The sequence below is a fragment of the Akanthomyces muscarius genome, chromosome 5 (assembly GCF_028009165.1).
Source record: "Akanthomyces muscarius strain Ve6 chromosome 5, whole genome shotgun sequence".
In the NCBI taxonomy this organism is placed as follows: Eukaryota; Fungi; Ascomycota; class Sordariomycetes; order Hypocreales; family Cordycipitaceae; genus Akanthomyces; species Akanthomyces muscarius.
The window spans coordinates 1,796,581-1,821,510 of record NC_079245.1 but is presented as its reverse complement, the minus strand read 5'-3'; the positions used below and the strand labels follow the sequence as shown (position 1 = coordinate 1,821,510).

The 24,930-nt window shown below is 51.5% G+C and overlaps 5 protein-coding genes across 5 annotated transcripts; 1 reads left to right on the top strand and 4 right to left on the bottom strand.

Moving 5' to 3' along the window:
• Positions 1–3,000: 3,000 nt before the first annotated feature.
• LMH87_009885 (uncharacterized protein) lies at positions 3,001–5,480 on the bottom strand (the record flags this gene model as incomplete). Its single annotated transcript, XM_056196958.1, has 3 exons — positions 3,001–3,058; positions 3,111–5,008; positions 5,061–5,480. 3 exons carry the CDS (start codon positions 5,478–5,480, stop codon positions 3,001–3,003), a joined length of 2,376 nt encoding a protein of 791 aa, XP_056054054.1.
• A 1,328-nt stretch (positions 5,481–6,808) lies between these two features.
• LMH87_009884 (uncharacterized protein) lies at positions 6,809–13,309 on the bottom strand (the record flags this gene model as incomplete). Its single annotated transcript, XM_056196957.1, has 1 exon — positions 6,809–13,309. The coding sequence occupies one exon, from the start codon at positions 13,307–13,309 to the stop codon at positions 6,809–6,811; it is 6,501 nt and encodes a 2,166-aa protein (XP_056054053.1).
• A 944-nt stretch (positions 13,310–14,253) lies between these two features.
• On the bottom strand, positions 14,254–15,604 carry LMH87_009883 (uncharacterized protein; the record flags this gene model as incomplete). Its single annotated transcript, XM_056196956.1, has 2 exons — positions 14,254–14,339; positions 14,413–15,604. The coding sequence occupies 2 exons, from the start codon at positions 15,602–15,604 to the stop codon at positions 14,254–14,256; spliced, it is 1,278 nt and encodes a 425-aa protein (XP_056054052.1).
• A 1,153-nt stretch (positions 15,605–16,757) lies between these two features.
• Positions 16,758–21,877, top strand: LMH87_009882 (uncharacterized protein; the record flags this gene model as incomplete). The annotated part of the gene is made up of 3 exons (XM_056196954.1): positions 16,758–16,941; positions 16,996–21,761; positions 21,824–21,877. 3 exons carry the CDS (start codon positions 16,758–16,760, stop codon positions 21,875–21,877), a joined length of 5,004 nt encoding a protein of 1,667 aa, XP_056054051.1.
• A 700-nt stretch (positions 21,878–22,577) lies between these two features.
• Positions 22,578–23,954, bottom strand: LMH87_009881 (uncharacterized protein; the record flags this gene model as incomplete). The annotated part of the gene is made up of 2 exons (XM_056196953.1): positions 22,578–22,780; positions 22,850–23,954. The coding sequence occupies 2 exons, from the start codon at positions 23,952–23,954 to the stop codon at positions 22,578–22,580; spliced, it is 1,308 nt and encodes a 435-aa protein (XP_056054050.1).
• Between the last annotated feature and the right edge of the window lie 976 nt (positions 23,955–24,930).

Below are 24,930 nucleotides of genomic sequence, written 5' to 3'. Positions count from 1 at the left end.
GCGGAAGCTCGAGCAATGGATAAGTATTGATACAGAGAGAGCGCTAATGCCGTCGAGCAAGTGACGAATCAGGTCGGCGCGGTGATGCTATTAAATTGAAGCCGGTGGCGAGGATCTTAAGGAGCAAGCACAGAATTGGTACAGTTTCGAGTCGATCGGCAGGTATCGATGCAAATGCAGAGTGAATCAGATTCGAAAGGGGTATTGGTCGAAGCGGAAGGTGCAAGGTGGGCTCGTCCAGGAGAGGTATGCAAAAGAAGAAAGTCGAGAAGCGAAGAATAGGTTGTTAACGAGAGTGTTTGAAGTTGAAGCTGAGAGTTAATAATAAAACAAGGCACGAATCGGCATCGGGGATGGATGGATGCGAGAAGCGGCGAAGCAAGCGTGTCGAGGCAAGAGAATGGAACAGGGACAAGACACGCCCAAGGACCCGATAAGCCGTCGAGCGATGGCAAGAGAGGGAATTGAAGACGAGACTCGGTCGCAGCAGCGCAAGGTCACGGGCAAGCAAAATTGCAGAAGCTGGTGAGAGAAGCGTGAAGGAGGGGATCGAGGCTGAAGCCAGGAGGCGAACAAAGAAGGATAAGTGTCGAGCAGGCTCGAAGCAGACTAGGCGAAAGAGTCTAGCAGGGCCCTGGGGCAGGCGACCAGCGACGGATCAAGGGGGTGGGCGAGCCAAAATGGAATGGCGCCGTCGACTGGTGTGCACTGGGTATCCGCAGAAGTCGTCGAGGGGGGGAGGAGACAGTAGTGATTATTGGGTGGTGATGATGGAGATTTGGTGGACACATGTGCAGCAGACAGGGGTCAACGAGGGCCGAAATGAGAGAAGATGGAATAATAATAACAAGAAGAAGCAGCAGGAGAAAAGAGGACCTGGCCAGACAGATGAAGAGAAAGGATAGAATGCCTGTGGCGAGGGGGGAATTTGCCGGCGTCGAGAAGGAGAGTGGTGGTGGTGGTGTGGTGAGGCAAAGAAATGAAGCTGAGGAACAAAGTCATCCAGGGGCTCGACGGCCTTGGGCGCGGCGCTATCCTGTGGTGGTGCTAGCGGCGTGTACCTTGTGTTGAGGCTCGCAGCGTGAGAGGTACCTGGCCCTTCTCCAAGTGGTGCCTGACACGGTGGATTTGGAGAAGCATGGTACTTGCCCGGTGCCAGGCGACAAGACAGTTGGGACGGGCGAGTCGCCCGGCAGGGGATTGGCTGGCACTGGCCAGTGGGACAAGGGATTTGGGGAGGGGCGGGGCCTTGTTAGTGGTGGTAGTGGTAGGCAGTGGTAGGTAGTGGTAGTGGTACCTAGGTAGTGGTCAGGTGGAGAGGCAGGTCTGATCAGGTACCAGAAGCTGGAGCCCACCCGGCACCACTGCCAGCACGAGTTTAATGAGGCGCGACAGGGGGGCTGAGAGGTGTGGATACTGAGTAGAAGGGGAAAAATAAGAGATGGAGGCACAAGTTGGGATTGGGCAGGATATCTTGACGGTTCATGCTGGTGGTTGTCATTTGGCCATGTACGAACCCATGTATGCAGGTACAGCTCGTGGCGTGCGCTTGTACCCGTTTCGCGTCAACCGGTAAAGTACCTACCTAGGTATTGAGTAGTGGCACAGCGGCATAATCCGGTCAACGCACTGCAGCTGCAGCTGTCAGTCACCTCAATCAACGAGGTATAAGGTTGACACCCTGTAATAAGGAGACGATACCAATCATTGTAATTCATGGTAGGACCCTCCTAAGGGAAAGCTTCGCGGTTCCTTGCGGCGAGGGGGAATTGTCATTGGCCCCTTTTCCAACCCCCCCAAGTGGCTTTACAGTGGCACTCTCCAGGGGCTACAGCGGGTCTCGCCTTATTAACTCGTGCTGCCAGTCGCTGTAACCATTCCATTCACCACTGCCAGTGCCATGCAACCACCCGTCAGCCATCCCCATCTTGGAGCTGGTTGGCAATCCAGCAATCCCCCAACTGCCCACTCACTATCGAGGCAGAGAAAAGAAAATGCCAAGTTTTATAATCTCAGTTCCCTGACTAAAAATACCCCAAACATTGACATAGCTCGTGTTTCAACAGCGTCTGTGCCGTTTCTCCTCTGCAGGCCCTAGCAGCGCATCCCCAGCTGTACCGCGTCTAGACCCCCAAGCCGTCATGTCCTCCTCCTACCACAGCGCCAAGATGGCATAATTCGCCGGGACAGGGCTGTCTCGCGTGAGCACGGTCGTCCTGGCAAGGATCATGGCCGAATCGTCGCCGGCCGATGTTGACTGCCACATCAAGCCCCATCTACGTCTATCCGTCGCCACAGGCTTCTTTGCCAGATTCTCGCACGGATCTTTTTTTTTTTTTTTATACAAATCGCCATCACTGAAATTTCATGGATAATCTCACCGGAATGACAATACTGGGCCAAAAACTGTCTCGTGCAAGAGCCTTGTACAAGATAGCTGCAGACCTTCAGTGACTTACTTAACCTTGCCGACAGGGAGAATGGTGAAGAAAATGGCACAGGCACGGTTTCGCTCGCATGCAGCATCGTTCCAAACCATCCTGCGAAGCTCATCTGACAAGCGAGCAAAGTAGTAGAACGTTTTCTGCTCCATTTTGGGTGTTGTGTGGCTTTGAGAGCTACTGGTCCAAAGACCTGACGTCTCGGTGGCTCGAAAGAAGAGAAGATAGACATCATGCTCAATGCGGGCAGTTTATATATCTACGTAGATTAAACGTGGCGGCGACGAGAATATTTTGACTTTGCCGTGGCGTTTAGGCGGCAGCCGGCTACTGAACTTGCACATACACTTCGCTTGGAAAGCAGCGGCGGATCATGTCATGCCATCTTGTACATGGTGGGGTTTGCCCCGGGTTGACAGAAACATGTGGTCACCAAAGTAATCTCCGGTCATCGTGGCATTTGATGGCAGTCAGTCGCCATTCAAAAAATTCTTCCTTGTTCACACGGGTGAGACAGGCTGATTCTCATATACACTACATTCACTCCTATAAAGCGCTATTACGCCAAGTATGTGTACGCGTTTCCTTCACGCTCTATGTAGTCCTTCTCAATCAGACTATGATTAGGTTAGCTTTTGATCATTTGTATCCATGAAATCCAATTCTTACCTTTCAATCTCCTTCTTGATGGCAGCCGGCTCCACACTGCCTCGCTTCTTGGTCAGGTTAATAACTTCAGCCACTAGCTCCGCGTGGCCCATGGTCTTGCGGCTTTTCATGATTCTGACGATAGCAGCCTGAGTTTCGAAGCGTCGATCTTGGGCGATGCGTTCGTGTGTGGCCTTGTTCTCCTCCTTGGTCTCCTTCAGCTGGATCTGGTTGATCTTGACTCTATATTTCGGATCCGAAAACGTGGCATTAAATGTGAACGTATCCGTCTTCTTAACCTCACGGCCTTTAGGATGTTTGCTCAAGACACGCGCCTTGCCGCACGCCAGCGACTGCAGCGTGCGTTCGAGCTCACCACCGGTAAGCCCAGAGCCTGTCGACAACTGATCGTATGTGAGAGGCCCACTAGCGCCGTTGAACATGAGCAGCACGACGGCCTGGAATGCAGACACGAGAAGTTCCTTAGAACCCTTGGGAAAGACGGCTTTGACGGAGCAGTGGGCCAGAGAGTGCTTCCATGTCAACACACGGCCAGTGTGCTTTCCTTTGTAATGTCTGTCGAATCGTTCAATCTGGGTGGCGACATCGTCAGGCAGGTTCAGACGGACATCGGGGTAAGTTGGCCAAGCGGCTGCTGATAAAATCATGACGTGCAGATCGACCGGCGGCTTGCCCTCAGATGTATTTTGGCAATGCTGCTTGTACGCCTCCATCTCGTCCTTGGCAAGCTCCTGGTCCTTGAACATCTGTTCCAGATTATGTGTAAAGTTGGAACCGCATTCTCCCCGTAGTTTCGTCAGCATGTTGCGCTCAGCATCTTGACTGGCGCTGCGGCCCATGAGTAATCTTCTCGCCAGGTCCTTTTTGTAAAATGCTTCGAAAGCGTCCTTTCCTTCGATGAAGCGAAATAGTTCAAGTGAGTTGTCCAGCTGCCTGTCCAGCTCCGCGTCCTCGTCGCCTGTGCTGGCCTGCCCTTCTCTTTCTGCAGCAACTCGGTCTTGAATGTCGGAGATTAGCGATTTGGGCAAGGTCTTTAAGCCACCACGCAGTAGCATATCAATGTGCTTGGCGGTCATTTCTCCGATCTTAGACGTTCCAGTATCCCAGCAGGCAGCCGTAGTACGGTCATTCATGAATCCTCCAAATGCCTCACGCATACCCCACAAGAAATCGTCGTCTCTGCCAAAGGCATCGCGGATCATCAAGTCCAGCGATCGGCGCAGCTCCAGAAGACGGATAACCATCTCGTCCCCATATTCCTTGTCCGAAATGATGGTGGCGCCAGTTTTTCTGATGTAGTCAGCCCATGGCTTCTTCAGCTTTTTCTGTAGACCGGAAAGTTTAAGCAGGTCGTAAAGACCCTTTATAGATTTCATATCTTTGTCGCCCATGAGGTTCGCCAAGCTGCCTTCGTTGAGCAACTTTTCAGAGTAGTCGTGAATCAGTATTCGGTGTGCCAGCTCCATTAATAGTCGTTCTGTGGTGCTGTCCAGATTGTATGCCATGCAGCGATTCGCTTCTCTTGCTAGAAGTGTCTCGCAAGCTGCAATGTATTCTTTCAAGCCAGACGTGCTCCATGACGTTCCGAACTCTTCGAAATAGCCCTTCGAAGTCTTGATCATCACCGGCTCGAAGTATTTTGTGTAGACGCCTTGGACGTATAGCATCATTATAGAGTCTCTGAGGAGTTCGCCATTCATCGAAGCACTGCCACGTCGATCATGTTCCACCAAGCCGCAGACGCCACCGATAACATCGTTTTCTAGACTGCGATTACCGCTCTGCGCGCTAAAGAGCATTCGGCGAAAATGTGAAATAGTCATGTCGTTGATGGATGGGAGGCCCTCCCGGAGCAGGTATGTTCTGTCGAGGTAGCTGAAAGTGGACCGAATGAGAACCTATTTCTGCGTCAGTAACCGCCCTGGATCAAGATTGAAGGATGAGCATTACAGTTTGGCTATTCCACGTTTTCCACTCAACTAGGACATTCCTTAGTATATCCACCTCTGACGCATCGCCGGCTTTCCCTATTCGAGGCAGAACGACCGACTGCAGATGTTTCTCGACGCGTTTCATCAGCATACGGTAGACCTTTTCGGCGTTGCCTTTGCGGCAAACATCCTCAACGCCACGGTATAGTCTTTCCAGGGGGACAGCAGGTTTACGCCCCGCAAAGATGGCACCCAGTCCATCGTCGAGATCCTTCTCCGCCCGGGCGTAGTATTGTTCGATCTGCGCATCGCGATTACCCGGACTGCGCAGGTTTTTGATGACGAGCTTCTTGGCTCCGGCATGGGGTTGGAACGCGGATGATTTCTCAGCGAGGTCAACCACTTCGGGTAGCTTGCCCCGCGCTTTGGCGCTGGTCATGTTGGCTTCGGCGAATTTGGGGCGTTTGGACGCGGATGCACCCGTTGACGACGAGAAAGAGGACTGGCGCGGACGACGACGAGATGGCGAGCTCCCTTGGTCCGCGACGGAGTGCATAGGGGGCACGATCAGTTGGGCGCAACACGGGCGGACGCGGTGTCGTGACCGTCGGGTGGCAATAGAGCTCGAATATGTGCCTTGCTGGGGCGGCGGCGGATCGGCGGGAGTCCGTTGAAAACTAAATTTGTGCTGCTCGATGGAGGATGTTGCTAAAGGCCACTATGACATATGTCTCCGTCGTGTCAGATGGCGGCGCTCAATGAAATGCAGGCAATGCAGATGAGGAGTGTTTGTTGAAGGTTGGATTGGATTATGTCACTGGTGGATGGAGGGCCCAGCAATTTGGAGCAGGCCGCCGGCGATAAGATAGCCGGCAGCTGGTGTAAATCCGCCACCAGAAGAAAGCTTCCCCGCATCACAACCAGTGTCCGACAATTGGCGGACAATCTATCCGTAGAGACAAAATGGAGAATAATCAAATATACAGACTGAGAAATATATTGATAAGCTGGTCAAAAAGAAGACAAGTCAGAGATGCGGGTCCAGAGGTGGAAAAAGAAAGGAGGATAGAAGATATACTTAGACCCGTCCATAACTCGGTAAGTAGCTAAGTGCTAGACCTCAATGGCCATCTAATTATCGCCTGCTCGAGGTCAGAAATATTTGGCTGCACGTTGTTACCAGCGAGCGCGCACACAAGTACACACCAATGCCGCCGCCAGTGCGAAGTCCAAGCGCAGTGGACGGACACGATGCATTCTCATGTTAAGCCATGATGTGGAGTGGCCAGCTGAGTATGTGGCATGTCTAGGCTGCCTACATCGAGTACAGTACAGCTAAATTCCCGCAAATGCGAGGCTATAAAGATGGAAATTAACGTAGTAGAAGTACAGAAACAGGTCTATAACGAAAATATAGCCAATGTTGTGCCAGGCGTTGGAGAGCGCCACCCTCATACCGATGACAACGGTAGAGCTGACGAGAAACACGATCAAGTCAAACACTAGAGAAGAGAGAAAATTAAGGAAATAAGAGTATTATAAGGTATTTATTATAAGTACTAGTGGCTAGGCTAGACCTACTTGCACTACCTTCTATAATAGCTATCTAGTAGAACCTAGATAGCCTCTTCTTTTCTCCTTTATAGTTGGACAATTCTTTGATCTAGTAGAAATCGAACTATTACTACCAACATTATAATACGTACCTAACTATACTAACAGCATTATAAGGTATTATAAGGTATTCATTAATCTATAAATAGGTAGCTAAGCATATGCTGCCCAGCCAGAGTATAATACAGCCAAGTTCCTCTCGTCCGTGGCCTGATTGATTAAGTCGTTGACTGTTGCTGTCACGCTGAGTGCCTTGGAGAGCTTCTTCCTAACCACCTCCAAGGCACGGTCAGCTTCCGACGGCTCATTAACGTTCTTTTGCTCGGTGCCGCCGTTGCGTTTGTTGCGCCCGTTTTCCTTATTCTTCTTATCGTCCGGGTCGTCCGCATCGTCTACCAATGGTGCGTTTTCATCTTTTTCTCTCGCCTTCTGCAGCTTCGCCAGCCGCAGCGGCGAGATAGACCACGTATACAGTGGATCATAGCGCAGCACGTCCAAAATCGTCATGATGGAGTACTGCTCCTCGCGCAGCGCGTCGAGAGTGAATTCGCAGCAGCGCCGAAAAACGCCCTCCGTCTTGCTGATGCCCATTCCGTCGATAATGTCTCTGGTCAGGCGGAACGGGACCAATTCAGGGACGGGCAGGATACGGCCAGCTTCAAATGCCACACCTAGATCAATGTGGACGACCTCGCCTGTCTTGGTATCGAGCAAAATATTGTGGCCGTGCCGATCGCCGAGGCCGAGAACGTGGCCAAGCATGGAGATCGCTGCAGTTGTTCTGGTGTAGGCCAGACGTTTCGCGTACCATTCGTCTGGATCCTCGAAATATTCCATAAAGAAATACTTCATAACGGGGTGGAAACGATCCGTCACCTTCCGATAGGTGCTAATGCGCGTATCAATGTTCCTATTTTGAACGTTGAAAATCTCCTTACGACAATGTGAGCCCTTCAAATCCTTCGGATAGTATCTCTCATGCGCAGGCATGAGGAATTCATGTAGCGGGATCGTGTTCGGGACAAACTCAATGAGGCCAGACGAAGCAGTCAGCGGCAGAACCTTATACGTCCGGATACCAAGGTTGCGCTGCTGTGCAGAGCGGTGATACTTTAGCAGAGAGGAAACCGCGGCAAACACTTGCTCCATGATGGCGTCTTGGCGAAGATCATCATGGCCTCCTTTGACGAGCTGCTTGTACTTTTTGCCGTCGGTGCCGATAGCAGTGATGATTTTCGGCGCACTGACTCCGCCCGCGATGGTCATGGTCGGTTCCAGCTTCGCAATTGTCGGAACCGTCGAGTAGTCTTTGCTAATGCGAATTTCGACATGCATAGTCGGCGGTGGAATATGGTATTTAGCCAACCCTATTACCAAGTTCAAACCAGCCTGCGAGTCCTTCAGGGGAAATTTCGCTCCCGCCTTGTACTTGTTGGTGTCTCTGTCCACTGCCAAGCCGTGGTAATACTTGCTCGTCTTTTCAATGGACAGCCATATATTGGCGACAGGCTTCGTTGCTGCGAGCCGCTGCGCAACTTTTTCTGTGGCCTTGACTCGCTGGACGGCCACTTCATCCTTGGATTGTACTCGAACCTTTGTGCCGGACCATATTTGATACATGCCATGGTATGGATGGTCGACGCAGATATTATAGACCAACTCAAGCAACAGCTTCTGGAACTTGCTGTCTGTGTATTGCAGTCTCGATGTGAGCTGGTTCATAAGGTTCGCAAACTTGCGTGTCGGAACCTTGGAAAGATAGCGAGCGACGGCGTTGTTCGTCCCCTCCTCTCCTGAGCGCTCTAGCCACAATGCTGTGAAGCGCAGTGCGTCGTTGTTATGGGCATCAGAAGCTATAAGTGAGAGTAGATAGTTTTCGACACTCAAACGAACAAATTCGCCTCTTGTTTGCTCAACACGGCGAAGTTCTTGTTCGTCCAGTTCCAGCCATTGCTTCTCCTTGGCCAGGACGTAGTCGTATCGTTTCCGTAGCTGGCTTTCTTTCGTGGAGGCAATCAGTTCTTTCAGATCGGAAACCTCGTCGCTCTTCGCTTTTCGCAAGTTTTGAAGTCTTTCCAGATCCTCCAGTCCATCGGCGTCTTGAAGCTGCCCGTCACAGAAAAGTGCAAACTGATGGAACACCAAGCCAGCTTCCGTCCCGTAGTTCGTGCTGCCAATCTCCTTCAAGGCCGGCTCTAAATATTTCTTTTGGATATCACGAGGCTTCTCTCGTCTAGCAACAGACATTCTGTCGCCAATTTTTGCAAGCAAGTCTGCTTTGGTAACTGGAATCGCCTGTTTGTTCAGAACTGAGTCCCTGTCGATGGCCTGAAGCATTTGAATAGCAGTACTCATTTCTCCCTGATCCCAGAGTGAGTTGGCTACCTCGACATTGACGGATGCATCGACATGCAAGTCCAGGCTTCGGCAAGTAGGAATGAGTTTGGAGAGTGACGTGGCGATATTGAGGGATTCTTGCTTGGCTTCGTGGAATCGATACAATGCAGAGGACATCAACAGGGACTCCACCTCCGCTTTTCGCATCACAGCGGTTGATAAGCTTGCCTCGTGAAGAATGTTGGAGTGTTGGCTCAGCATACTCATCGTCGTACCTCGACATGACAGAATATTGCTCACGTCGTCGTACCGTCCACGCTTCATCCAATCGCCACGAAACTGCAACACACCAAGCGCATCATTCAAATCATCGCTGCGCGAAACATGCATCAAGTCGTCCAGTTCGCTCAACGCAGCAAGGGCACCAAGTTTGTTCCTGAGCATGGCAATGGTGGGCCGATTAGTTCCAGTGGCACTGCCTATCGTCTTGGCGAAACCTTCGTACACAACGTTTCTGACGGAGGCAACCTCTGTCGCGTTGTGTATAGCTTGGTATGCCTTGTAAGTTGTAACTGCAAAGCTCTCGCTGTCTTTTGGTGCCGGCAGATTCCACATTTCCAACCTCTGCGCGGCTTTAAATGTGTTTTCTGTAGCAGCGGGCGACGTATCAACTGTTTGGTGCGTCTGCTGAAGAGAATGAGACAGGCCAGATAGGCCGATTGTGCTCAAGGCGCCAACAAGAGCTTGTACATCGACTGTACTGGAGCCATTCCGCTGACGACTGTCGCTGTCAAATTGCGCACCAAGAAAAGCAACGCTCTTCATTCCGTCGTTTTCATATGTAATTCGCGAGAGAACATTTGATAAGCTAGCCTCTTCAGATAGACCATAGTATGCATCAGGGTCATCAATATTCTCAAAAATAGACAAGAGTGTCGAGCTAAGATCCACCTCACGGGCCGCAGATGCACGTCTAGATTGCCGGCCAGTTTCAATAGACGCCAGCTCGGCGAATAAGAGCGCGGTTTTGTACATACCGCAGTGTGTTGCGGCGGTTGCTGCTGTTGAGTAGTCGATTTCCAGCCAATGTAGCCGATCACCTATTGAGCCCTCCTTCGGGTACTCCTGTGTCCGAAGGTACAGCAGCGTGTTGATCAAGAGCGCAATTTTGGGTCGCGCTGAGAAAACATTGGGTTGTAGCCAAGTTTTAAGTGCTGCGGAAAGGCAGCGCTTCATAAATTGCTGCTGCTCGAGTTGGAACATGAGAACCAGGTGGACAATGAACGGAAATGCCTTTTCAGCAAACCCTTTGACCTTTGCCAAAACAGGAGACAGTACCGAGAGCAAGACTGAATCTGGAACTGAGTTCGCCATTAAAATGCTGAGATCAGAGAGCCAAGACTCCGAAGTGATATTACTGTCCCAGATTGATTGCTCGTCCTGACTTGGCTGTGCCTGCTGATTCTCGGAGGGTGGGGAACGGTAGAGTGACCATTGCGAAGTAAGGTACACAGGCTCTGCCAAGCTCCGCTGACAGGCAATGAGAAGCGGCTCGTCCTCTCGCAGCATTGCTTTCGATATAGCGGCTCTCAAGACAGATTCGGCGAGACCTGCTGTCAAGGTGTCACTGTTGGAGGTAAGACTCTGAAGAAGGCTTAATAGACCCATCTCCGAGCCGTTTGGCCCAGGAGCAATTTTGCCATATGTTGCCACCTCGGACTCGGCAACAATACCCTCTGGAATGTCTCCAGAAGCAGCAAAGGCTCTTCCAACCACTCTTCCTGCCCACGATAAATAGTTCTCACTCAGATCTTTTGTATTACAGCTCTTCCACACGGCACTTGCATGCTGTACGGCATCGCTGTCTGAGCTGATGATATCATTGCTTGCATGCTCGGGTACGGTGAAATCGCCACATAATAGTCCCATCGCCAGCTCTCGGGATGGTTCATTGAGTAGCTCATGCTTTGCATTGCCATCTTGCAAGATATCGAGCAGCAACTTGCTTTCAAAGGTACTCTGCTCCGCGTTGCCTGATGACCGAATGCGAGCGGCCGAGCTTGTGATGGACTTGAATGACGCCTTCTGCGATTCATTCCTAAACGCCGTTGATGTGTAGCTATCCAAATAACCCGCCAGCCATTCGTGGAACTTTGTGGCTTTACTCATCGTGGCTTTAAATTGGCTTTCCTGGGTGGTGCTTGACTGACTGGATTCGAGAAAAACTCGAAGAGAAGCCAGGGTCGATAAAGAATAGCCCGCCAAGAAGGAGGGTGTTTCTTGAAGATAAGAGGCTCCCTTTTCCAGTAAATACTGGCTGATTCCCAGAGCATCATCAGCACACTCCGAGTCCGTGATAAATGTTCGCACGGAATTCAGCAACATCTCCAAACAGTATGATTCGAGTGCCACCGGTCCTGCCAGGCAGATCAAAATTCGCACTTTTCTCAAGACAGAGCAAGCATGCAGCGACCCCAAGGCTGGATGAACCGTGTTGAAGAGCTTCCTGGCGATAGAAACGACCAATGCAGGAGTCCATAGTTCGTTAAACAAGAACTCCGTGCCCTGACACAGACGAGCTAGCTCATGAATGACGTACTTTGATCTGAACATCGGTTGTTGGTTGGGGGGCAGTTTTGTATCCGATCGCGCTATTCCGGTAATTCCCTTGTAAATTTTAGCAGCGTATGCAAGCTCTTCACTTCTTGCAAAGACTTTCTCCACGGCGTCTTCTTGGTCGATGATGTCGAAGAAAAAAGCGGCAATGTCCACGAAATTGATGTATATACTTTCCGTAAACAGTTTGTTTCCCATCTTCTTCTTTATCTTAGCCTCGCCGTTGTCTTTGCTTAACGGTTCAAATGCAGCGGTAAAGACTGTACTGTAGCTGATGCTTGCGGCGAAGTTGGCCTGCAGCAGCTCGACTTCTGTCTTGCCAATCTGTCTTGCAATTTCGGTCCGAACGCTATCCTGGCCCCTCATGGTTGACAGCCCAACGGCATCAGACTGCGCAGTCGTCAAGAGTTCGCCTAGAGACTCGAACCCAAAAATCGCGTATGGAATATCCTCTACCGAATCATTCTCCATCCAAGTATATAGAAGCTGCCGAGTAAATAGGCCAAAGAGCTCCTTCGGCGATGCCAAACCCAGTGAGCGAGAGATATCCGCGATGCAGCGGCGTGCGTGTTCCGAAACCGAGGATATCTTGCCCGGCGTCTCGAAAATATGATATGTACATCGCCTTAGCAAAGTTGGCCATCTCTGTGCCAGGTTAGAGAGCACTAGCAGCCGGCACGCGATGCCTGCCTGGCTCTCTGGATCCGCCGGTAGACTTCCAAGAACATCCACGAATACCTCATCGTGCAGCATGAGAATATACAGCTCAAAGAGCCCAGCAATTCTTTCCGCTACAAAATATTTGACGTTCATAGAGCTTTCTCTGAGAATGGACAGCAGCGATGTTCGGCAAGAATCTAGCTTCAGGCTTGTACCATAACCTGGCTGAAGTTTCAGCAAGGTGAACAGCAACTCGGACAGTGCTTTCAAGCTTCGCGGCGAGAAGAAGTTGGCATCAAGGCAAGTATGGATGAAGTAGTGGTACAAGTCGCCAACACTGTTTGCCAATTCACCGCTGTCGTTGAGCCACATGCTAGACAGCCCGTGAACCACCTCGATGCAGGTGGTAAGGGCCACTTCGCAGCACCTATATTCATTGCTACCAACGACCTCTCCTAGCCTCTGTATAATTGACAATGCTCGATCCGGGCTGGTGACCATATCAGAACGGAACAGCTCGACCAAGAGCGTGTAGCACGACAACAGCTCGTCATCCGACATCCTGACCAACTCGTCGATGAAGACGTCCGGCACAAGGCCGACCTGACTGTCCTCGCGCTGCGAGGCGACAATCAAATTGAGTCGACAACGAGTATCGGCGTCAAAGCATGGCGGGCTTAGGCATACTTGATGGACAGAGCGAGGAAGAGAGATCGCGGTAGTCAAGGTTATGGCACGGCTGCTTTGGGATTCGAATTCATCGTCGAGCTCCATCATGTCATAGCTTCCAGTCGAGTCCTTGGTCAGATTATGCTTACTCAAAGTATCAAAGGACAAAGTAAGCAGGCTAAGAAGAGCCTCATTCTCTCCATGCAGTCTTTCCATTCCGACATGCGTAAGGTCTGGAATGCATGGCCTGATATTGCGAAGAAGCTGCTGAACAAACGAATTTGCCTCCACCGATGCCAAAGCCTCGGTGATTCCTCGCTCAGCATTGCTCATAATCAGACTCTCGACCAGAGCAGATTGGCTCGAGTTCATGTGCGAAATTTCGGGCAATAGCATTGCGCCGACAATGCAGGCAGACAATAGACTTCCGAATTTTTCTTGGGATATTTGACTTCCCCCTTCGCTGGACTTTTTCGACCACGAGGTGCAAAGCTCGCTGATTTCTTCTAGTTTGGGATAGAGCAGCTCCAATAGAAGCTTCCTCGATGGAAAATAGGTGTTAGAGTCGGACGCGGCCTCGGTTGTCTCTGTAGACGGATGCTGGCCTCGGATTACTCGAGAGAATCCCTCTGAATCGTGGCCTAGGAGAAGAAGGTACTCATTGAACTGGCAAGTGTCTTTCTGTAGTTTCCAGGTCTCGCAAAAGGGACCACCAATAACAGATTCTTGCGTATTTCCAACAATTGATTTCATACCGCAGCATGCGCGTAAAAGGTTGACGAGATTGATTGGCTGCATTGATTGGCCTTGTGATGAAGACCCAGAGTCTGCCGGGTTCCATCGCATCAAGGCCCATCGTATAATGTAGTTGGATGTCGCTTGGCTCGCGCTCGGCAGAATTGTATTCCTCACGGATAGAAGGTGATGCATAAGCGCAATGGATGTATCGCATAATATAGCAGGTCCATTCACATCAGCGGTTGTTGTGATGCTATTTATATCGTCCGACAAAGAATGGTACGGTAAGACATCGGTTTTGAGTAGGCTGTGGATTAAAAGACAGGCGGCGCGGCATGTACTTTGTAAGCTGACAGCTCTTGTTGCAACCTTCCAAAGCTGCTTCCAGTCGTCAATCATTTTGTCAGTCACGTTGGAAAGTTGAAGACAACTGGAGCAAGCAACTATAGCCCAGGACGCAAGAGAGGTGTCCTTGTGTGTTGTCAAACCAACGAGTTCCAAGAGCAATTCTTGAACTTCGTCGATACCAAGCGCCCCAGCTGCCAGTATAAAAGGTACAACTTGAAGTGCGGGTTGTATTATCTCGGGTTTCCGGTTTCTGAGCCGTGTGCGAATGCGATTTTCTGCTTGTTCAACCCGGCGTCTCTTTCGTGGCTGCTCGGCTCTTTGAGACGAAACTGTCTTGGGTTTTTGCCGTACCAATATTGCTTCCAGGGAAGCTATACACTGAACAATACCCCAATGGCTCTCTGCTTCCATATCCAACGGATCCAGTCCGAAAATTCCTATCTGCAGATAGTCTTCCGGGAGCAGGTTTGTTGTGAATGTGACGTTGCGAAGTCTGAGTTGGTTGCTTGAGCTTCTTTTCGAGTATTCCTGCCACAAGGGCTCTAGCAAGTATACAACACCTTCTCTGACGTTCTCATTCCAGTTGTTGACTGCCAAATGCTCAATGTGCAACTGCGAGAGTAGCATGGTTCGGAGAATCTCGTTCCGCAACGACTTGATCGTATCGTCTTGTGATACCTTGTCTGCTCTCCACCAATGAGCCATCAAAGGTAGAAGATCCTGAACAAGTTTACCTGTGTAGCTTGGATCATCTAATTGCGTTGCCGACATGATGCTGTTGATGATGGCAAAACTCATTGTCTGCAAAGAGCCGAGGCTTAGGTTGCGAAGACGTAGTACTCTCAGGGCCGCATTGGCAATATCTTGGTAACGGCTCAATATGTGTGCATTAGAAGCAGTTGCAAGGCAAAGCAGGCCCTCGAGGGCATCTCGGGCCGGCTCTCCGTCGGTGAGTTCGGTTGGCTTTTGGCTCAGGAGAGAGCCAGAATTGGACCGTAATGTTGAATGTGGTGTGCTGGGACCAGGTGAATTGCGACCAACCAAGCCTTGGTCTATGGGACCAACCTGTGGAATGCGATTAGAAATGACATCGAGCAGGAAGTCCACGCAGATTTGCCACAAATGGCCGTCCTTGCGCGAAAAGAATTCCACGTTCGCAGACCGGGATAGCAACTCCGTGAGAGCCTTGACATAGTCGCTCAGTAGTGGGCGCACGAAACCATCACCAGGTCCCGGCAAAACTTGAGTGATGTGATCGATGATGGCGGATAGCGTCTTCTGTTTGAGCTTGGAGGCTCCACGGGCGGCTGCCGCCCTCACAGCTCGGGCACATTTGTTCAGGCGAAGTTCGGCGGGTTTGGAAGTCTTTCTGTCATAATATTTCGGTTTCTGCTCGAGAACTGTCTTGAAAAGCGCCTCAAATATATCGTGATAGGCCTTGTCCCCCAGCTCCGACAAATCAACAGCGCCGGCATTGTTGCGGCTCAGAAGCTGATTTAGGTCATCCAAGGCCTTATCCCGTGTTTTGACTAGCCCACTGGCGAGGTCGGTGCTGATTGTTTTCACCGTGTATGCCGACATGGCGAATTTGCAGTTTGGTTGACGTAGGGGCGTGCCGTGCCGTGCCGTGCCGCGGTGCGCCAGCCCGTTCGTCTGCAAGTTGATGAGTCCAGGCACTCCCTACACGTGACGCCGCGCAGTCTTCATCCTGTTGTTATCCAACCTATTATGGTTATTTCTACAACTTGGCTTATTTTCTTTATTTTCTTCAATTTCTTTCTCTTCTTTAAATTTTTTACCTGCCTTTTTTTCTTTACTTTCACTATTCTATTTATGTTTTCTTCTTTTCATAGTCCCTCTTTATTCAATACCGTCGCGCTAAAATTAAAGCTTTCTACTACGAATAGCAGTGGAACAGCGTGTATGTAAATGACTTAAAGGCCTAAAGTTATACGTATATTGGACCTCGATATGTACAATAAAAATAGTAAGGTTATCGTGCAACGCAGTACAGCTGCGCCGCCGCATGCCACGGCACACCGTTTGACTCGTTTGTGCATGTCCAACCGAATAACCGCTACGATGTTAGCGAACAATTGTGCGATTTTTATGATGCTTCTCAAGTTCACTTAGAGATATACCGAAGGTCCGATAAGTAGTAAAGTTACATAGTAGGCGCGGAGAACATTGTGCGTTCGGAAAAGACGTGGCATAAATAGAAACTAAAGTTGACCAGTGCTGCCTACGGACGCCATTGGGCGATGGGTAGTGCTGCTCCGTTTGCCATGAGAAATTACATCTATACTTACGGTCTCAGCCAAACCACGGTGCTTCCGAATAAATGAACTTTCGCGGGCGAATTTACAATCATTGGGGATAAGTCTCTGTGGATGAACATCTCATGAGGTGTTCTATGTAAAGAGCAGTGATCGCTACCCAGGCGCAGGCTGCAGCTGGACCTTGGAGCTCGCCGAGCTGGGTGGGCAGAAATGCTCACCGCCCACGAACTTGTTTACTGCCGGCCATCCAACATCAACACCGACGACGGATTGACAGCATTAACATATTACGACATCTTATTTGTTGGCTACCAGACTTGCGGTTAGCATCTTACATAAACTCTAGGCAGATTTCGCGAGTTTTGCGCGTACCTGCATCGCGGCGCAAAGTCTGCAGCGTCTTGAACTCGTCGCGCGTTCTTATCCCACCATGCGAACGGATTGAGACTGCCACAATGGCCGACTTCACAACTTTGGACGCGCTGCAAGCGTTTCACCGAGAAATTATCGCTCTGAACGAAGGTCGCGGCGATGGCAGCATTGATAACGAGGCTCTTGTCGAAAACTTTGAGCGCGAGCTCGAGCGAGTGTGGGAACGACCAAAGAGGAGCGAAGAGAGCAGAAAATCGGTCAAGTCTGGTATGCAGGGGTGTCCCAAGCATCTCTCGATGAGATTTAGCTAATCCTTGGTAGGAAAAATTGCACTTGATGGAACTGAGTTCTCCCTCAATGAAAGCTTCCAGCAAGACGTGCTGATACTCTCGGACGAGCTCGAAATTGAAGAACTTGACGCGGCGCGTTTCCTTCTCGACTCTCAGGATGACACGTCGATACTTGGTCGATCGCTTATCGAATGCGCTATCATTCGTTTTCATCAGCAGCGAAAGTATGCGCTCGACATTCTACGCCTTCTTTTCGAAATCTACACACTCGAAAACGACGATGAAGAATCCACGGCTCTCGATGGCGTCAAGGCCTATGTCGAAGCACGAATGCTACAGGCAAGCGCCGCAGGCCAGAAGCGCAACATTCCACGATACATGACTGCGATGGTCGAGATAAAAGCATGGCTACAGAGTCTGGGCGACAAAATTGCGGCCGCCCAAGCAATGGGACAAACCAAGGACTCCATGTCCGAAGAGATGGAAACTGTCGAATTTTCGCGCATCAGTCTTATACAACAGCACGAGTTACTGGGTGTGATTCTCTGTCGTGCAGTTAGCAAGAGGCAGGCTGAAACTGCTGACTTCCTGGATCTTGTCACTGTCTTGAAACGAACCGATAAATACGACTGCCTGCTGGTACATTTACTGCCTGCTCTTGGTGCATACATTGCGGTTTTCGGGTCCCCAGAAGGTGGTATGGATCTTACACGAGTCAAAGATCTACATTCGAAGTTGTTTGCCGCCGTCGACGACTCTGCTTGGCCGCTGCCGTACCTTCAAGCCGCATTCAAGACGTGGTGGCTAGCGGAATATGCGGGCTACTGGATTGACGAGCCGTCAGCTGTGCCTGATCCTGATCTGGTCAAGGGCGATCGCGAGAGATCAAAGGCGTTCGTGGATGCCTTGAAGGACGGCGCCTTTGATTTCATTTTAACGGCTGCGGCAGACGTTCGCGCGCCAGACTGGCACGATCCTGTTAGAGCAGGCATACGCAAATGGTTACAGCGAAAGTCAGCGCCACTAGCGACCGATATTGTCCAGTTCTCCGACTTCTTCCAACTCCGGTTCATGTCCCAGTTGGAACTATTCATCGATGCCTTCATTTCCAACATGCCAGACGTCCTACGAAAACTGCGTGTGGAAGAAGACGAGCAACGGCAACTTAGTCAAGTTCACGAGCAAGACCTTGATCTAGAGCGCTTTATCTTGATTATCGCGTACGCATACGAGGGCCGTCCTGACGCGGCAACTGCCTTCTGGTCAGACCCCGATAGCAATTTGGCTGGTTTTATGCACTGGGCGTCGCGACGCGCATCGACACCGTTAGTCGCCTCATTCTGCGAGATGCTGCAAGCAATCTCGGAAAACGACGAGTGTGCAACAGCCGCCCACGAATTTCTGCTGGACGAAGGTCACCATTCGTCTGGGAAGATGCGTAGGGCGCAGTCGTTGACGTGGCTGCAGATCTTCCGGGAGCTGGACTTCTTTTTGGATAAGATCAAGCATAGACCAACTACCACACCTACAACAAGGTATCGTAACACAAAACCCAGTACAGATGTGGTGGAGACAGAACCCGAGTCTGCCATGATGTTGGAGTGCTACCTTCGCCTTATGACTAAGTTGGCATCTGAGGGCGAGACCCCGCGACAATTTTTGCTACAAAATCAAGATTATAACGTTGTTGACACATTGTTCGACCTTGCCAGCAGCCAAATACCATCACGACTACGCGGCTGTATATTCATGGCCCTCAAGGCTTTATTAACACGAAAGACGTTGCATGAAAGCAACATTATGTGGCTGTGCTTGGATAACTTCAGTACCGGCGGATATTCTCAGCCCCCCGCACACACCACCAGCTCCTTGCGACAAGGGCAAGCACAGCCTCTTGTTTCCATGGATCGCATCTTGGATGAGATGAGCAACGGTTTCGACGAACCAGAAGCTTTTACGAAGCTTCTATTGGCTCTAGTATCACCTGCAATCGACAGCAGTCCGCTCAACGACTCGCTTCCTTTTGGCGACTCTCTAGGATCCTCAGCCCGGCTTTCTGGCATCGAGGCGTACATTGACTATGTCATCGGCCTAGTATTTGCTACCAAGGCGCAAGATCTCCAAGATGTTCACCAAACTCGAGTTCTGAGATTGACGTGCCTCGAGTTCATGTTGACTTGCTTGGCTACATTTAACGAAGACCTCATCATCATGGCCAATAATACCAATCTTGCTATTGACTCGTCCATTGCGACTTCTGACTTGGCAACGTATGTCACAAAGCACCCATTTGGCAGAGTGATGGAGTGGATGTACAACGACAAAGTCATGACAGCGCTCTTCAATGTTGTCCATCAAGAGCCTATGGAAGTGGGCAATGCTGCCCCTGACTCACCACTCATTCTCGGCATTCTCCGGGCTGTCGATCTCATCTCCAGAATCATGGATCTTGAAACTACCTATCTAGATCTGGTGCGGCCATTGATCAAAAAAAGTAACCAACAGCGACAGCCGGTTTCCAATGCCCCATATGCGTCGTTCGCAGACGGGCTCGTTACGCGACTCAGCTTGGTGGTGGATCTCGGCAATTACTGCGGTATTGGGCATCCTGATCTTACGCTCTCGTGCCTTCAGCTTCTTGGCAAGATGTCGTCTTCCCCCCGGATCGCAGCGGAGTGGTCGGGTTCGGCAAGAGCCGGTCACCGAAACAAGGCTATCGTGGCGATGGAAGCCAATGGCCAGCATGAATCGATATCAAGAGCCTTCATCTCCGAGATGCAAGCCCCCCTGGAACCTGGTCGCGAGGCTGATTCAGCAAGCTATGTTACGAAACGCTATGTGCTCGACTTTCTCTACCAGTGCCTGCAAGAAACTCCTAAACGGCCGACTATTGCTCATCTACTTCTTGGATTCAAGTGCGGATCCGACTCTTTGTCCGTTGGAACTGATGACGCATTCGCCAAGCAGACGTCGCTGTTCCACAGCCTTCTGAGGGTCTTTCTGGAATTGCCATCCGCAGATGCTCAAGGCATGAGAGGATGGCTCGTTTCAATCAAGTGCAAAGTGATGCGCATTCTTCAGGTACTCTGGAGTTCCCCTCTCTCATCAAAGCTTGTCATCGAGGAGCTACGGAACAACGAATTTTTCTTCCACCTACTCATTCGCGAGACCGTCATCCAGCCTAATATCCCGTGGGAGGGCCAGAATGTGACCACGGTCCACTTCCCACTGACCGAAGGGGCCACTGCATTATCAGACTTTCTCACGTTGAGGCGGATGGTGCTGGAATACTTTGCGATGGAGTTGTGCATGATTTCTCAAGGCCGCATGCCAAGCGTCAAACGACGTATCTTCGAGGCCCTTAATGGTCAGGTACTAAATGACGAGAACGAGCGCATCGAGACGCCAACGGTTTTTGACTTGTACGATTTTCTACTGCCATCAGGCCTCTGGGAGACGCCTGTCCCTCAGTTGGAGTTTTACCGCGATCTAGACGTTTCAATTTGTCTAATGGATGATGGCGATGGCAATGTCGTACACAATACAGACCGCGTCAAGGAAATGATTCTGATAAAGCGGAATGAAAAGGGTCAAGGCAAGCTCAAAGAGGCATTGGCGACGGTGCAGAGTCTCGCGGCAGTTGATAGGGAGGAGTCAGTGATTATGGATCATCTCGCATCAACTGATCGCCAGCAGCAGCTGGCTCGACAGAGCTTGCAAGTGCTAAAGTCGTGGACTAAGCTGCTGCTCATCATGGTGGAGTGCAACGACTTTGACGGAACGGCCCGTACATCATTCTTCCTACAGACGCTGCAGGCGATTCTCCCTAGTCTGGAGTCGTTTGCCTCTGATCGTCCTGTGGAGGCCATGGATCTCGCGAAACTCGCGAGAATTCTGCTTTCACGGCTGGACCTGAAGGAATCGAGCACGGTGGACAAGCAAGGCAAGGCCATTGGCAACCTCATCCATGACAAGCTGTTCCAGCTCTTCCAAATATGCCTGCAAGCAGTCAGCAAATGGGCGGGCACGCCAGAGCTGCGCACCATCTACTACGAGATCTGCTATCGGTACCTCACCGGCGCGCCGGACGAGACGAAGCGCACCTTTAACACGCAAATCATCAAGACGGTGCAGATCTACGGCGACCGCCTCATCAACGTCCTGTGCGACGATGCATTTTGCGGGGAGCCGGGCTGCCAGACGGCCGCGTACATCCTACTCAATGTGCTCGTCAACATTGGGCGCCAGGAGGACGACGACCAGATCGTGGCCGCGCTGAACCGAGTCAACTTTGTCGGCATCGTCGTGGACACGCTGCGCGGCGTCATGGCCGAGTGGCAGGAGGTGTGCGGTCCGCGCGGCGCCGCGGCCCAGCAGAACCACCAGGACGCCAAGCTCGCGCTGCTGCTGCAGCTCGCGCAGACGCGGTCGGGCGCCAAGCACGTGCTCTCGGCCAACATCTTCCGCGTCGTCGAGCAGTCGGGCCTCTTCGCCGCCGACCCGGAGCTGCAGCTGCGCGCGGACAATGGCCGCGCGCTCGAGCAGCACTACGACCTCCTGGCCAAGATTGTGCGCATCATCGGCGCGGCGCTCCTGATGCGCGGCAGCCACAGCATCGCCCAGGGGCGCAAGTTCCTGACTGACCACCGCATGCTCGTCGCGCACACGCTCAAGCGCAGCGCGGGCATCGGTGGGCACGGCGCCGGTGGTGGTGAAGGCGACGAGGTCCTCGAGGACAAGGTGGAGGAGCTGGCGGATGCGTTCATGGTTGTCATTGCCGCGACGGGATTCATTGAGGTGAGTTTTTTTTTTTTTTTCGAACCAGCTGTGGTTCGTCGAGTACTAACCGAGTGTTGTAGTTTGATAATGAGGCGGTTCCAGAGGTGAAGACCACCCGCAGACTCTTCCATTGACATGTGGTTGTCCGAGTTCTGGATCAAGAGAATGGGGAAACTGGGAGTTTTGTGTCCGATATTCGTAGTTGTTTTTTTTTTTGTATTCTTCAGCAGTGGAACAGAAATCTTATTAGAAACGGAATTTGGTAATTTTTGAAGCCCAAAAAACGGTACCTCGAGCCATGTTGGAAGTTTGCCACATTGGTCATGTCGTGCCTGTGTTTGGATACTTGGATAGGGAACGGGTTTGCCACGTGTCCAAAAACAAAAAAAAAAAAGAGTCAACAGAGGAGAGGACATCACCTATCGTCACACCTTTGAAAAGCCTGCTGTCACTCTATGTAATAGAGCATTGTGCTACCTTTTCTGACATATGTACAGTAACAAGTATATACAACAAGGGCTTTCACAGCTATGTAGCAAAAGACCCCAAACGCCCATGGGTACAGGAAAAAAGATGAAAGCAGGCTAAAATGCACGATGCCACCGTAGAAAGAGGGGTATATCCTGCCATGATACGGATTCTATGTCGCCTCTGCCCCTCGCCAAAAAACGCCAACCATGCCAGTGTATGTGTGTGATCTATGATGTTAATGATTCTGACCCAAGAAAGCAAAGCCATACGTCGCGTAGCTTTATGCAATGGCGATTTGAGTACAGCAGTACAAAGAAAAGTATATGAGCCAAGAAAGACGCCAAGAAAATAATGAGCGGCGGGCTATTTTGAAATGTCCTCAGCTTTTCGCTTTCCTTTTCTCGTCGTCGTCATGAGCTTAAGTTCAAGAGGCCAGAAGCCCTTTGTCTTGATGGTGTAGGACTCGCGAGGTTTCATGTCAATCTTGGACCGGCACATGGGGCATTTTCCCTTGGTCGACTCGACGTCCAGGGAGTGGTGTAGGCAATCTGCACAAAAAAGATGCCCTGCAAAAGTGAAAAAGTCAGTAAACAGCTTTGGAGGAGTTATATATGATGGCGGGCTCAGTATCCTACCGCAATAAGTGACTGTCAGGCCAGTCACGTCGTCCATACAGATAGCGCACTGAAACGCGCCAATCTTAATACGGTTGTCGATGATGGGTTTCCTCAGCTCGGCAGGAACCTCGGTGGCGTCTGTCAGATCAATCGTTGTGAGGTCCTCGTCGGCAATGTCGTCCTTGTGCACAGCCAGCGCTTCTGGTAACTCTCCAAACAAATCTTCCCCCGGGGCAAGTGGCTTGATGACAGGTTCTTGTTTTGTTTGCAACAGACGCTCGGTTTGGCTGTCACGCTGCCTCTTAGGCGGCGGGAGAATATCCGAATGCCCGCGTCCCAGCGTCGCCGGCATGCTTTCAGAGAATGATGTTGCTGCCGTTTCGGTGGCACCTTGGTCGTCGTCGATCAGGTCGTGGAAGATGGGTGAATGCTGCGTCTCGAGAAGGGAAAAGTCGGTGTCTTGCGTGGTATTTGCAGAGGGGCCTGCTTGGAGCTGCTGGGAGGGCGAATCAGGCACGTGGGCGGCCGTTGCGTCGTTTGAAGGGCCCATGCAGTCGCTGGTTTGTGTGGTGGTAGCTGCGGCGTGAGAGTCGGGATATGTGTCGTCTTGGTAAATGCCGTCGTCGAAACGTGGCGGTGGCGGGTTCCTGAAGGATGGATATGTCGAGGGGGAAGAGAATTCTTCACGCATGAGCTCATTGATAAAGGTTTCGTCCGTCACGGCGTATGGCGTGGCAACAGGGCTGCTACCTGGTGCAAAATCAGATGACGCCGTGGCGGTGGAAGGGTGATGCACGGCACGCCGCTGCTGCGAGGGCGAGTTTCGTCGTCGGGGCGGGCGTCGATTCGGCGTGAGAGGATTGCTGAGATTAGGCGGCAGACTCGTGTTTGTGTGTAAAGGAGCCGAGGAGACGTGGGCGTGGTGTCGCGGCGACGAGGACCGGGCAGGTGGCAAAGCGCTGGCGGCCGTGGCGGGCGGTTGCATGGGCTGGTGGTGGTGGTGGCGGCTGTTGGTGCGGGATGAGCGCAGGCGAGGCGAGATGGGCAGCGCAGGCGAGGTTGATATATGGATAATTTCAGAGTCGAGTGAGGCCCTCCTCGGCGAGGCAGAAGCGAGCGACATGGCCGGCGGAGGAGGAAGCGGCCTTGGGTGCCTGGTGCTGCGGGGGGAGAGTTTCGTGATTATGAGGTTTCGCGCGCGCGTTGGATTCCGAGAGGGTCTATGTGGGCGGCTGGCCCGCGATGAGTGTGTGGCCACCGGGAGGCCTAGGATGCTTGAATAAAAACTGTCGTCGCGGGAAAAGCTAGAATCATGACGACGACGCCCCGGAACTGGGTTTGGCGAGAGTGTGAAGGGCAAGAGCGTGAGGGCGGGGGATCAGGCGAGGAGGCTGCGAGGCCCAGTGGGGGCGAAGGAGGTCAAGATGTGTTGACATGAGAATTTGGCGAGTTGATTTTGGGCGGCGACGCCTTGTACTTCGGTAGGCTGCAGCGCATTTTCGCACTGAGCGCCCTGTAACTTGTAAGTGCAGGATGACAGATGACGGGCTCGCAAAATGACGCTAGAAGCAACTCGGGACTAGCGCCGATGGTCGGCCAGCCTGGGCTGTCCTGATTTATTGACGCTGTACGAAAAGAGAAGCCAGTGGCGAGCAGGCGGCGAACTACGTAGGCAGTAATGGCAGCCGTGAAATTACTTGAGCAGTCATGGCTACACACATGGTGATTGTAGTTGATATGTGCCACAGCCGCCATGACAAGCAGTGGTGCGTGTAATGGTACCTTGTGCGTGCTGGACGCCTCACTACTTCATATGCCCGCGAACACCTACCTACCTACCTACATACCTACCTACCTATGGTCTCACACTGTTGTGAGCGCTGTGCTACGGGTATACCAAATGCAGCCATAGGTAAGGTAGCGTGGCAGCCCTCTAGACAAAGTTGCATGAGCTCTAATCGCTGCATAGCAAATCACATAATTCATTCTGGTACGTAAGGTAGTAGTAGTAGCTATGGAATAATAAATTAACAGAGTCTCTTCCACCAGAGCCGTACGTACCTGTGCTGTAAGTTGGGCTATCCTATCCACGTCTCCGC